The sequence below is a fragment of the Xylocopa sonorina genome, chromosome 1 (genome assembly GCF_050948175.1).
Source record: "Xylocopa sonorina isolate GNS202 chromosome 1, iyXylSono1_principal, whole genome shotgun sequence".
In the NCBI taxonomy this organism is placed as follows: domain Eukaryota; kingdom Metazoa; phylum Arthropoda; class Insecta; order Hymenoptera; family Apidae; genus Xylocopa; species Xylocopa sonorina.
This window is the reverse complement of record NC_135193.1, coordinates 1,172,801-1,185,488: the sequence shown is the minus strand read 5'-3', so window position 1 is coordinate 1,185,488 and position 12,688 is coordinate 1,172,801. Positions and strand designations below refer to the sequence as shown.

The 12,688-nt window shown below is 35.3% G+C and overlaps 4 protein-coding genes across 5 annotated transcripts in view; 1 reads left to right on the top strand and 3 right to left on the bottom strand.

The window, feature by feature from the left end:
* Positions 1-589: 589 nt before the first annotated feature.
* Positions 590-2,260, bottom strand: LOC143424117 (arylalkylamine N-acetyltransferase 1). The gene is given in 4 exon segments (XM_076895992.1): positions 590-903; positions 1,472-1,741; positions 1,945-2,214; positions 2,216-2,260. Coding segments are annotated over 4 exon segments (744 nt in total). The 3' UTR covers positions 590-744.
* Positions 2,261-2,573: 313 nt separating this feature from the next.
* Positions 2,574-4,721, bottom strand: Vha36-1 (V-type proton ATPase subunit Vha36-1). The gene is made up of 4 exons (XM_076898488.1): positions 4,637-4,721; positions 3,786-3,903; positions 3,220-3,705; positions 2,574-3,137 (listed from the first exon to the last, which is right to left on the bottom strand). Exons 1-4 carry the CDS (start codon positions 4,675-4,677, stop codon positions 3,045-3,047), a joined length of 738 nt encoding a protein of 245 aa, XP_076754603.1. The 5' UTR covers positions 4,678-4,721; the 3' UTR covers positions 2,574-3,044.
* A 981-nt stretch (positions 4,722-5,702) lies between these two features.
* Positions 5,703-6,882, bottom strand: Alkb (alpha-ketoglutarate-dependent dioxygenase AlkB). The gene is made up of 3 exons (XM_076901813.1): positions 6,731-6,882; positions 6,415-6,671; positions 5,703-6,341 (listed from the first exon to the last, which is right to left on the bottom strand). The coding sequence occupies exons 1-3, from the start codon at positions 6,821-6,823 to the stop codon at positions 5,765-5,767; spliced, it is 927 nt and encodes a 308-aa protein (XP_076757928.1). The 5' UTR covers positions 6,824-6,882; the 3' UTR covers positions 5,703-5,764.
* Positions 6,883-8,136: 1,254 nt separating this feature from the next.
* Atf3 (Activating transcription factor 3) overlaps positions 8,137-12,688 on the top strand; it is a 30,606-nt gene continuing 26,054 nt past the window's right edge. For both annotated transcript variants that reach the window (XM_076908552.1, XM_076908535.1), the window contains exon 1: positions 8,137-8,209. The gene's annotated coding sequence lies outside the window, so the exon portion shown is untranslated. The remainder of the gene's footprint in view (positions 8,210-12,688) is intronic.

Below are 12,688 nucleotides of genomic sequence, written 5' to 3'. Positions count from 1 at the left end.
CTAAATCACTGTTTTTCGATAAATTTCTTAGACGCGGACCAAGAGATAGTCCGTGTTCTACTGGTCTCTCGTGATGGCTGTAAAAAAACCGTGTACACAATTGAGATTGTTGAACATTTTGTGTACTCTATACATATACATGTATACTTTCAATTTACCACCAATGGACTGTAGAATTGTACAAAGGAGTTAACAAATATCAAACTATATACAACATTTGACACACGATTTCCATCATGATACAGTATGTATCGTCGATACGTTGACATTTATTTTTTATATACGAAAACCTGAATTTCTATTTCATAAATCTTTTGCCATACAAACCAGAGCAGTTCTTTTTGTTCTGAATCAGCAGAATGCAGAACAAAAGTCCAATGAAGAAAATGTTAAATGGATTTTCATTCTTGCATTTGTCAACTCAAATACATATATATAAACATTTGTTGTTGTTCTAATAACAGCTCATCATTCAGAACACAGACAAAGGGCAGTAACCGATGCCTCGAATTATTAATACTTTTTAAGAAGAGTAACATGCGGTCCGCCCACTTTTCTTTTTCTTTGTTTATGTATATATGTATATATATATAAATGTGTCTTTGTGAGACAAATATATATATATTAGAGACTTGTTATTGTCACACAACGATACACATAGTTCATACTACTGCTCTTTCGTAAAATTTTTTATTTTTGCTGCTTGTTAAAGATTTTTCGAAATTAATGCAGAATTTACGTTTCTTAATTCAACACCTTCACCATCAGCTTTAAAGCCTGATGAGGAGGTGCCGGTCTGATTGATTCATCGAGATCCATGTACGGTATCTCTGCCTCTACCTGAAAACCATGCTTTAGACATACTTTTTGCGAAAACATTCCCGTCGCATCAGCTTTGAACACCTGCAAATACATAATCAATTGTAACATAGTATACGGAAACATCTCCGATTACACAGAAACATTTACATACATTTCGAACGAAGAATACACACTGCGTGCAAAAGTACCTCTCGGGAAAGTAACGAGTGCATTACAATTTTACATCTTGATAAACGAAAATCATCCCATGCATATTAATCGTAGCACATGCTGAAAGAAAAGCAAAATGTAAACTTTTCGCAGAACAACATTTTTTTTTACAATAGACCGTGCTTTAAACATACAAGCAGACACATAATCTATTTTTCAACAAATTCTTCTGTTCTCTTTTAAGAATATGCAAATATTAATGGACAATTTATTCGTTTATTGTTTGTATAACTGAAAATAATGTTCAATACAGACAATTTTATAAATTATAATTAAAATTTAGGTTTATGCTGTAAAGTCGAAATAAGCTACCGATATAAGAAACGATACGATTAAATCACAGAACACAGTGTTACAAAAATCTTCTATCAAACTTAAATGCATGCTCCAACGATCATTGTTTGAAACAGTTCAGGAAGTAAATCACACTCGGTGTTACCTTAAAGCCAGCGTTTCTCGCTGTTTCTATACTATCCGCCATCAGAACGTTTGCCAGACCTTTCCCGCGGAAGTTCTCATCGACGCTGAGAATTCGGCACTCGAACAGCTCGTACACATTGTACTTAGAAAAAAGATCAACTTTTTCGTTAACTTTGTAGAGGAGTCCGAATATAATTTTGAATTTTTCGTCGTCCAGTTCGGCGAGACGGCGTTCAGCCTCTTCGCGCTCTCCTTTCTTCAGGATACCGTTCAAAGCCATACCAGCTATCTGATAGGATAGTTCTTATGATCGACAATGAACTTAACGTTCAAGGTCCGTGTATACACATAACGTCGTAGGGAAACATTCCTCCGTCAATGAAATATTTATAACGCGAATATTTATAAGTCGACAAATTCAACAAAATTACAGAACGTCTTTATTGCGGAAAGAAAAGGAGTACAGAATTGGCCCTCTTTGATTCAGCTTACCATCCCATTCTGATCCACCAGCATCCTCGAGTAGCCTTGTTTTAAAGTAAGCAAGCAATGTCTCTCCAGCTCGTACTGGCTCTCACCTCTCTCGCATAGTCCTACTGCGTGGTTTAGTGGTTCATCAGAGAAAAAGTTCCATTTTAAATGGTGGATCGCGTCGTCGAAACGATTTTCTGCCACTTGCACAACCCTTAAATGACCGGACGACATCTTTGGGGTGGTCACGGCACAAATTTTCCGCGCACTGAAAGGATTTTCCATGCGCGCAACACCCTTTAGTTGGGAGACTTGACTCATATGGGAAAAGGTTCATATATTGATTGACCCAGTTCAACAAATTTAACAGCTATAATGATTATGCATTTCTCTTAATTAATTCTTAACGTTAAATCTGCGCTAATTGTATCTAAATGATATGTTCAGGATTTTGAGTAGAGAGTAAGAAATTTAGGAACACGTCGAATTGCTGTTCCTATGTATCAATAAAATTAATATTCACTCTTTAATAAAATTCTTTGATGAAATCATTAGAAATCAAAGGATACAAAAGCAATAGATATTGTCTAAGGCAGGTAGAGAGGATGCAGTGATGATGAATAAATAATATAATACAAAAGAATAAGTACATATTTATATATGTACATATTTATTCTCCATAAACTAGATAGTTCATTTTATAACCTTTCGTAATGTTTTTCTGATGTTGCAACCATTATCAATATAATAGCACGTTGAACGCGTTTAAAAATAATACGATCTCAATAAATATCAAGTCAATGCTTTGCAGCTAATGAAAGATATCATTAACATAATTAATTAATAATACAATGAGTAATTTCATATCGTAAAAATAATAAATGTTAACAGTATTATGGAATATTAACATTCGCTTATGTATATTTTTTTATATTTTAATAATAACCATATTCTTCATAACATAGCAGTACTGTGGATCAGTATTGTTTGAAGGATTTTGGAGAAATAACAAAATTTGTTTTCATGCTTCATTCAGATTCGTTCTTTAACACATTCGCTCATAATCGAAACACACTTTCGTTTTAATACTTCAGAACGTGAAAACAAATTATTTACAGCATTTAGAACAGAAGATCTTCATCCCCTTCATCTAGCATATTCGCAGCTTCCACATCTTTGCCAGCAGCTTTCATCTGCGCTCTAATTACTTCAAGCTGTAAAGAAAAGTTAAACATTACAAAACATGCTCACTAACAGTATTGAAAAATACAATGGTTTCTAGAATAGGAACAGTACTTTAGCTTTTGCTTGCTTCTTTTTGTCTTGGATCTTCTTTAATCGATAGAACTCCTCTCTTTCCAATTCATCCAGTTCGGAAATAATATAAGCAAGAGTTCTCTCGATTCTTGGAATGATAACATGTTCAATAGCATTCACACGGCGGTTTGTGATTTTAATAACTTCATCCAGAGTTACAAAACTTGTCTGCAAGGATGCTAATTCTACTAATAACTTGACTGCTTTTTGATAATTTTTTTTCAATTTTGCTAGCTGTTGGCCACCTCTCGCCAAACCTGCTAATTCATATGTATCTGTGCCGTCTTGATAAGACTCAAACACTGGAAGATTAACACCAGCAACGTTATCTTTCTTAGACCGAATTTTAATTTGTGCTTTTGTTACATTCTGAAGAACTACATGATTGAAGTCTCCGGTTGCAAACTTAGCTTCAGCTAATGAAAAAGCTGCCTCTTTCATCACTTCTCCCATAAGAGTTTTCGTCTAAATACAAAAATAGATCAAACTATTGTAAATGAGATAGAGTACATAAGTGACATATGTAATGTGAAAATTTGTTGTACCTCAATAATTTTACCCAAAATCAATCTGAAACGCATTTGCAGTGCATCTGCTTTCTTTTTTAACAATCCATGACCTTTTTGAGCCCCTTGTAAACGAGACTTCATTAGCATTTGCGCTCTGCAATAAAAACACAAATTTTAAATCTTCACCATTTTTATCATTATAAAAATTACATAAAAGTTGTACAGTTTTATACGCACAGTATATACTAATATTTTTTTCATTTTGCTGGAACTTGAAGGTTAACCAGATATCAAGGTCAACCTTGTTCTATTAAATGAAATACTACATTTTTTAGGGCATTAATTGATGCAATTCATATAAAATCACATCTTTATAAAAGAATTATTAAACTATTCATGTTAAAAGCCAATACTTCATTTTTGTATTCCATTAACCTTCCTAATAAATATAACTATCATTACTATATCTTGGACTACATAAAACTATATAACTTTTACTATATAATTTTTACGAAATTTTAATTTGTTACGAAACAAAAATATTTCAGGCGAAAAAGTGGAACTTCTTTTATATTACTGTCATTTTTAATCACTGTAATGAGATAAGTAAGCAATGTATAAACTTGATGTTTTTTGAGAACAGTGAAAAAGTTCATTACAGTTCATAACAAATAATCATGCATCGATAATATATGTATAAAATTCTATACTTAAAAACATCATTTCAATGTTTCATATGAACTAGAATAGGGTTACACCCATCTAGCGATGAATGATAATTGTTTCACTTAATGTAATGTTAATGACGAAATTCGTTAAACAAATGGAAAATAAAGCTTGATTAACAAACGAGACGAGTTTATACAGTTTAAAGAGAAAATACGCACCCCCGAGAAGGGAAAATCGCAAGTTTATCTTTCCCAGACATAACTGTAAGAACTATCAAGCAGACAGGAATAAAACTGATCAGCTGACTCGTGGGACCGGAAGTTTCAAGATATCTATACAGTTACGTAAAAGATGTGCGCGTAATTTAAATAATTGTAAATACAATCAAGAGGAAAGCACAAAAGTTTGATACGATACACCGAGTGTATAAAATAATTGAATAACAAAATGTATTAATTCCACATTGATGGCCACTAAATTAACATAACAATATAACACAAAGACAGGATGAAATGATTAAAATTGAAGGTAAAAATTCTCAATGGCACAAGAACGCAAAACTTCTTACTCATTTGAAGAAATGAAACATTGTTTTATACAGCGATTAATAAAAGAAGATCGTTGTTTTCGCGTTACTGACAACGATTCAAATAACACATTTAGAATAGATGTGCGCGCTGTCAATCCGCATAGCACACGTAGAAGTTGCTGGCAAGCGGGAATAATAAGAGCCTACGAAGATATCATCTCGAGAATGAATATTAATCATCTTTAAATATAGGTTTGTGTATATCCAACACGTAAAATGGTCAATGATTGTTAAATATGGGAACTCCATTACAGGTATACGTGTATGTTCTTTTTGCTAAATTATAATCAATTAAAGGAAAAAACATGATTCACACGCCTGATATCTCCAAAGATTTTATTCTAAATACAGCAGTTCGCGAAGCTACGAATATTTTGCTAAGGCCATATATGCCGGTAGTATTAGAGTCATGTTCAAATCCAAATGATTATGAAACTAAATACGAAACGATTAATCGTATTAAAGATAGATGGATATTACATTCGCAAGATTTTTTATTAAGGATGGCAACAATTGCCTGGGACTTCTTAAATATTTTGACCATGTTTCAAAGCAATTTGACGAAACAATGTATAGAAGAAGAGATTCCAAACAATGACATTTAACAGAATTGAGGCATTTTTTGTAATGCAGCTTCTATTGCTAATGTGAATTGGCAGCCTACTTAACAAAAGAAGAAAGAAGTATAAGATATCTCAGTGTAATTGATATAAGTATTTTTAATAAAAATATACAAGGCAACTTTATGTACAATATTTCATAACAGAGACGATTGTCCAGGTTTTAATACTTGTCTTACATTTATGTTTATTCTGGCTTCGGAAATGTAGCTTGTTGCTTTGATCCAATCATCATGATCCCATTTAGCATGCTGATAGTTATCATATAATTCTTCATTCTCCCATGTTGCATCACTGTCTAATAAAATTTTTGGTATGCCATGATATCTCAAACGAGACATCCCAGACATCACTACTATATCCCCACTCCTTAAAAACATTGCATTAGGTGTATCCTCTTGGGTAAGTCCTCCAATTAAAAATATCGCAGTTTGACCAAAACTTATTGAGAATAAGGGTGCTTCAATGTTAACCTCAGAGTGATCAGTATGACCTGCTAAGGTCGAGTTCATTCTATAATAATTAACAATTGCTGCTTCTGCTTTAAAATCATTAAAACCTAGAGCTTGTGCCAAAAATGAAGCCAACAATGACAATTCATTGGGTATTTCTGTTTTGCATGCTTCTGAATATAGTTTTGTGTCCCAGTTGTGATGATACCCCAATGTTGCCCATCTTAATTTTGATATTAAATCTTTTCTTTTATTAAATTTCCTGCAATTAGAGTAAAAATTATGTATATTATAAATGTCAACATTTCCTTTTTCTTTTTCAATACACATTTTACCTAAAACATACGTCCCACCAATCTTCATCATCATTCAAAACATTATGGGGATCTAAATTTAATTTATATGGCCTTTTTGTGTACTCTTTTAAAGATTTTATTATCCAATACCGTTGGCCATGGATAGTAAATGGATTTTTTATAAAAATCAATCCTGGAATTTCTGGAAATTCGAATATTTTCCATTCTTTCACTGGCTTTAATCCTAATTCATATTCACACTGCTGCTCGAGTAACTTTCCTCTAAAACCAATAACCTAGAAAACATCATCATTTTACTTACGTAAAATACATGATTTTATAATTTAATACGTACTCTGTTGCAATCAGGATTATTTAAATCGATTACATCTTTTAAATCAGGACGTGGGTTCCGTCTTTTGTAATATTTGAAACTATCTCTGAACATTACTTCAAACCATGGGCGACGCCATGATTGTTAATTCGTATTCACGTCGATGGAGAGCGCTGGCATAGTTCGTCAGTTGGATTCGTGCAATTTGAAAGTAGATTTTAACGCAGATTCTTATGCGAGATATGATTAAATGCTTCGAATGTTTGAATAAGAATGTCATTTTGACTCGGTTCGCGATGGTGACAATCGAAAGTACCGATCTTCCGAGTCTTGATCATCCGATTGCAACTTTCCATTGATGCCTCCCCTGTAAAAAGTACTTTCTTAGAACGACAGACCTCAGCGAATAAGTAAGCAATCGAAGATGAATTTACGATGCGACATGTGACTAAGTGCCGTGCAGAAATGATCGATAAATAGACACATGAACGGTATATTCTGCATTACGATTATTGGAGTCGTTTAGCATAATACCATCATCATCGGTTGAACATTAATAGCCAGATACGTATCGAAAATGTTTATGAGTTTCATGCATAGCTTTTTTTCTGAAACGCGCCCAAATCCCTGCACCCCTCTACCAGCGTACACACACGGTAATGAGCCGTGACTAATTTTAGAGCGTAATTTTCGCATAATAACACTGCCGGGAAATCTATGATTTCATAGAGCGAAGAGAGGCAGGTCGGCCAACTTCAAGGCTTTTCGAAAGCTTCGAGCAAATTAATAGCGCGAAGCCGCGTTAATAATCGTCCATTACATTCGCTCCTATTCTCCATAAATTCCACCCACTCGGTCAGTCGACTCACGAATGATTGTTCACCTGTGGCTCGAAGAATACGAGCAAACCTTGTTCCAGTTACTGAATTGGATCTTCGGTTCAATCACTTCATCCATCCTGCGATCTTTCGCCAATCAGATTATTTCAAATGCTTACTATCATATTACGTTGTACTGTTATCCGAGTGGAAAGGAAAATTTCAAATTTATAAACGCTAGATAAAAGACATTCAAACACATTTGTAGAGAGATAGATAATATTCGTCGTGATATTAATTACAGGCGAAGAATGCTGAAAGCATCGAGAGAAAGGGTGGAAGTTTAACACGCGGGAACTTGAGTACGCCGGTGCATTAAGGGAGCGCGTATTCTCTGACAGTTTCATGTCAACAAATGTCGTGCCCGCGAGTCGCGCCCAGCCGTAAGCCAAACTCGCTCCAAACGATCGCATCGTATTCGCGAGATCGACCAATCACGCGTATCTGTCACGTCACTGCAGACCAATCGCGTGCGTCCCCGGTGACGATAGTCGCTAAATATAGCTCGTATATATCTAGGCCGGCTGTAACCGCGAATTATCTACAGTCGTGCGCCGGCAGCCGACGGAGAAGGACGGTTTGGGGCGTATCGGGACGCTGTGTTGTCGTTCGTATTGAAAAGGTAGGACCCGTGCACGCACCGAAACAACCGTCTTCTCTGCACGTGATAAAGCTCTTTGTAGGTCGAGTCGTGTACGGCTATTCTTGTAATACAGTTCGGGGGATGCAATAAAGTGTATTAAGGCTGAAGGCACTAACTTCATTCGGACTTTCTCGTAGATTGGATTGTCAAGTATTTCCGAATTGGATACGCGCGGTTTATGTTACATTTATTAGTGACGTTTATTTATCGATTTATCTAAAGTAGCCCTTTTCGTATCTATGTCTTTGAAAAGTTATTATTTTGAATAATCAAGTGTTTTGGTTAAATATTGAACAATTTGGATTCTTTTATCTAAACTGTAAACGCAGTGAAACACAGGTGTCAAAATTATTAATAGTAATTTTTTTCGTCTAATAACACGAAAATCGGGTTCGCGGTTAGTCAAGGTCATGCGACTATCAAGTGGAGCTTTATTACGAATATGTTGCATTATTACTGCAAGAATCGAGAGAATAATATGTTAAACGTGACGTTTACGTCTCTATGTATATTTAATATTATCGTTCTTCGAGGATACATTTCTATCTCGATTCTTGTCATATATCATTTTGCTACCCAATATTTTTTAATAATCCCAGTAGATTCGTAAAAAAAATTCAGAAAATCGCACGAACGACCTTTTCACTCGTTTTTGCATACTAACTTTTTATTTTCCTCGAATTTAATTCGAAAACGATTGTTGTATGAAAAAACCAAACTAGCATCCATAAATCGCATTTTCATGAATATGAAGTTGGCTGTGTGAAGTTGAGTATTGGTTACCACGTTCACGCGATACGGGTCGGAAGAGGTGCAGCAAAATTGTTGATATATACGAAACTCGTAACGTATATCAAAGCAAGTAACGCGAAAAGTGTGTCGTTCCTGCGATTTGTCACGATACGGTGGGTCCGTTTCGAGATATTCTCAACTGGCAGAGAGTCATGACACCTGAGGATGCACCCGTAATAATGCGTGATTAGTGTCACGGAGTACTTTTTGTGTAGTGGGGAATCTTAAATATAGCAAAACAGAACATTGGCAACATTGTCATGAATCTAGTAAAGACTATATAGTATCCTCACACGGTACCAATATTCTTGATTGCACAATATCTTGCCTCGAACTAAACATTGAAGCTAGATATACAGTATTTGTTGCGACATTTTTTAGTTCTTCCAATTTTTGTCCCTCGATACGTCCGAAATATACTGGACGCTGCGTCGGTAAGAAAGAACGTCTACGGTTTCACGATCACTCGAGCATCTCTTTCATACGTACGCAAATGAAAGTATAATGTTTATATTGGCATGTAAAGTGGAGTTAAGTAGGATCACAAATAACCGTAATCATAAAACCTCATATTACGCCGGCTTAAACGCGCAGTGCGTTTATTATGAACGACTTAGTGTTTACTGGAAATGTATGCTCACAAGGGAACATATTTATCCGTGGAAAAACAAACCTCACGAATACCTTAACAGTTCTTTAATTGAATCATTTTTTTTTCATTCCCCAGATCATTTTCGAATGTAAAAAAGAGTTTTTACTCTTATCCAGAGCTTTTGTATTTAGCATTAAAGTTTTAACAATTTATAGCATAATTTGTTAATTTTATAGTTTAATAATTTATAATTTATAATTTAATAAATAATTTAATAAATAATTTATAATTTTATAGTTGATTCAAAGAGTATTTTTATGTTAATTTCCTTTTTCATTTTTATTTGCTACATTCTAACAAATAACTGCATACGTTGTTGTTAAAAAAAAGCATAGATGTTTCGCATCATCGCAATGTTTAATAAAAATACAAATGAATATTGAAAGAAGTGCAGGACAAATTAATGGGTAAATATTGACGTACCTTTACATAAACAATTTGTTATATATTGTTGAAATAGTTAACAAAATGTACATGTAACGAGTAGCCGTTGTCATAAAATAGATGCCCATTTGATACAATGTCGTCGTAGACACAAGTCGCTTAAATTGAAATCTAATCAAGGGAGTAGTTAACAAAATTATATCGAATATCTTCTATAAGTAACACGGACAGAATCTTTATTATTCACGTTTACGAAGCTACAAATCTTAAATGTTTACTTTCATTTGTAAACATCCTCTGTGCAGCTGATAACTATTATACAACAATAATCTTATCTTGGCATTCAGTATGCAAACGAGTGGATCTTCCCAAGGTACTGGGCGTGATAATTAATCACAAGGTTGGACATCGTAATAACTGTATGACTTCTCGCACATCGTTACTTTTACTTATTATTATTTTCATCAAACGTTTTACAACCATTCCCAAAAATATCCTTCCGCTAGGATCTTTGATATTTTAATTTTCACACGATACTTCAGCTTTTGAAAAAAAATTCAAACTTTCGTTCATTATACCTACTGTTTTTTTTTACTTTCATTTTTTCAAATTTTTAAGAACAGCTTCCAAAAAATTCTCTCGTCAGGATCTTAAATTTATATCTTTGCTGACCAAAATTTTAACTTTTCGTACATCTCTCTTTTCCATCACTTTCTATTCCCATTTTAATCAAGGTTTGAAAAAAATGTTTGTGAAAAAAATTCTCTCACACGGATCATCGATCTAAGAATTTTCCCAAAATGCTTCAGCCTGCGTAAAAAAAAAACTAGTTTTATTTCTTATTCAAAATCCAAGATACCCACGCCACTATTGGAATCGTTCATCTCAATGAGCATTAAATTAAATGAAAGACAAAAAGCTTTCGAAATCCACGAAAAGTTTGATTTCGCCCTTATTGAAAAGGACGAACGAAATAATCCAAAGGAACTTTGGAGCGCGTTATCACCCCACGGTTTGGAGTAATTATCGCTGGTGGGTCGACGGGGATTCCTCGCTCCTTCACGACCGTGACCTTACTGACATTTCACTCTAAGATCGTCGACGGCATCGAAACTCGCCCATACAGGATCTGCACATATGTCGGAATACCGTGCGCATTTCCATAACGCCGAAGGCCATCAAATATTGCAACTAGACGAATACCTTCGGCCTCAGTCATCTATTTATCTCGCTTTCATCGGCCATTTCTTTTTCACCAACTCTTAACGTAATTCACATTGATTTTCTAATCTTTGTCCGAGCTCATTTTCTGCGAATGATATAATATTAGCGGTTCTAGTCCCGGTGGCTTGGCTCGGATTAACATCAATCCACCACGTCAGAATTGTACGAATGGATATTTTGGAAGCATTTATCCTGTTTACAATCGGGTTATTCCAGAACTAATAGCTTGTTGCATTCTCGTAAGTTTTTTGACGGAAACATTATGAATGGAAAGATAAAGAAAGTAATTATAAGTTTGGTTTTATTCCGAAGATAAAATATAGAAGGATTTTAATGGGAGGATCTACTATAATTTATAACCTTTGCGAATTTGATAAAAACAGGACCAATGGTTAGCGATACTTGAATTAACTGTTAATAAAAACAGGAATTTCCGCAGAAGATGAAAAAGATTTGATAAATCAGCTGCGGGAAAGGAAAGAATGCAGATGCATGTTTCGTACCAAAATCAACAATTATGTCAACTGATATTGAATAAAGAATTACATAGAGCAGGGGTGGAACCTGCGCATGTGCATCACAGAAGTTTTATACGGCCTACTTGAAATGGCCAAAGTGAAACAGTGTTATGTTTGCAGCCTTAGAAGCATGCACGAAAGAATTTCTAAAATGTTAAACGTATAATAAAACGTTCGACATTCGCAGTTGCATGAAAAGTTACTCGCCTCGAGTGAATTTCGATCTAGGTCGTTCGTAATTCGAGGCACAGAAGGCGGCGAATCCACGGATCCACTATTTTAAAACCGTCGTCTCCGTGGTCCATGCGTAAATACACAGAAAAGAGCATGGCTTAATTGAATTTACCGCGGTCAAGGAAAAACGGTGGACGCGGACAAAAGCTCTCGTGCATGCGGTTGATTTATTGCCGCACATGCGCGCGCGCGCGCGCCTAGAAAGGCCGGGCGAGTCGCCTTCTTACACACAGCTGATTACAAAGTCGGGAGATGATATAACTGGATTTGCAAGTTGTCACGGTGAAAGGGTCCCGGCGGGGGAGGCCATTGTTGTTCAAGGGCGTTAATGTACCGATTTCATTTAAAATTATAATCGTGCATCGCAGAGAAATGGCGATAGGAAGGAATCGCGCGTACGCGAGCGCGCGATACTGCGTAGCGGTTTCAAAGTCGGTAAGTTTTTCTGCACGAACGATCGAGATCGGTCGAACAGATATCGAGAGAGGTATAATTATCAATTTCGAACTGCAGCCTCGCGGTTTTTATTGGCCTATATAGCGTTCGGTATTTCGGTCGCTATTCTCATATTTTTTTCAGTGCACCAGTTCCGTTGCGTCTCGCATTAAATCGCGTGTGAGATTTCCCTGTGTTATTTTTATTACGTACTTTACA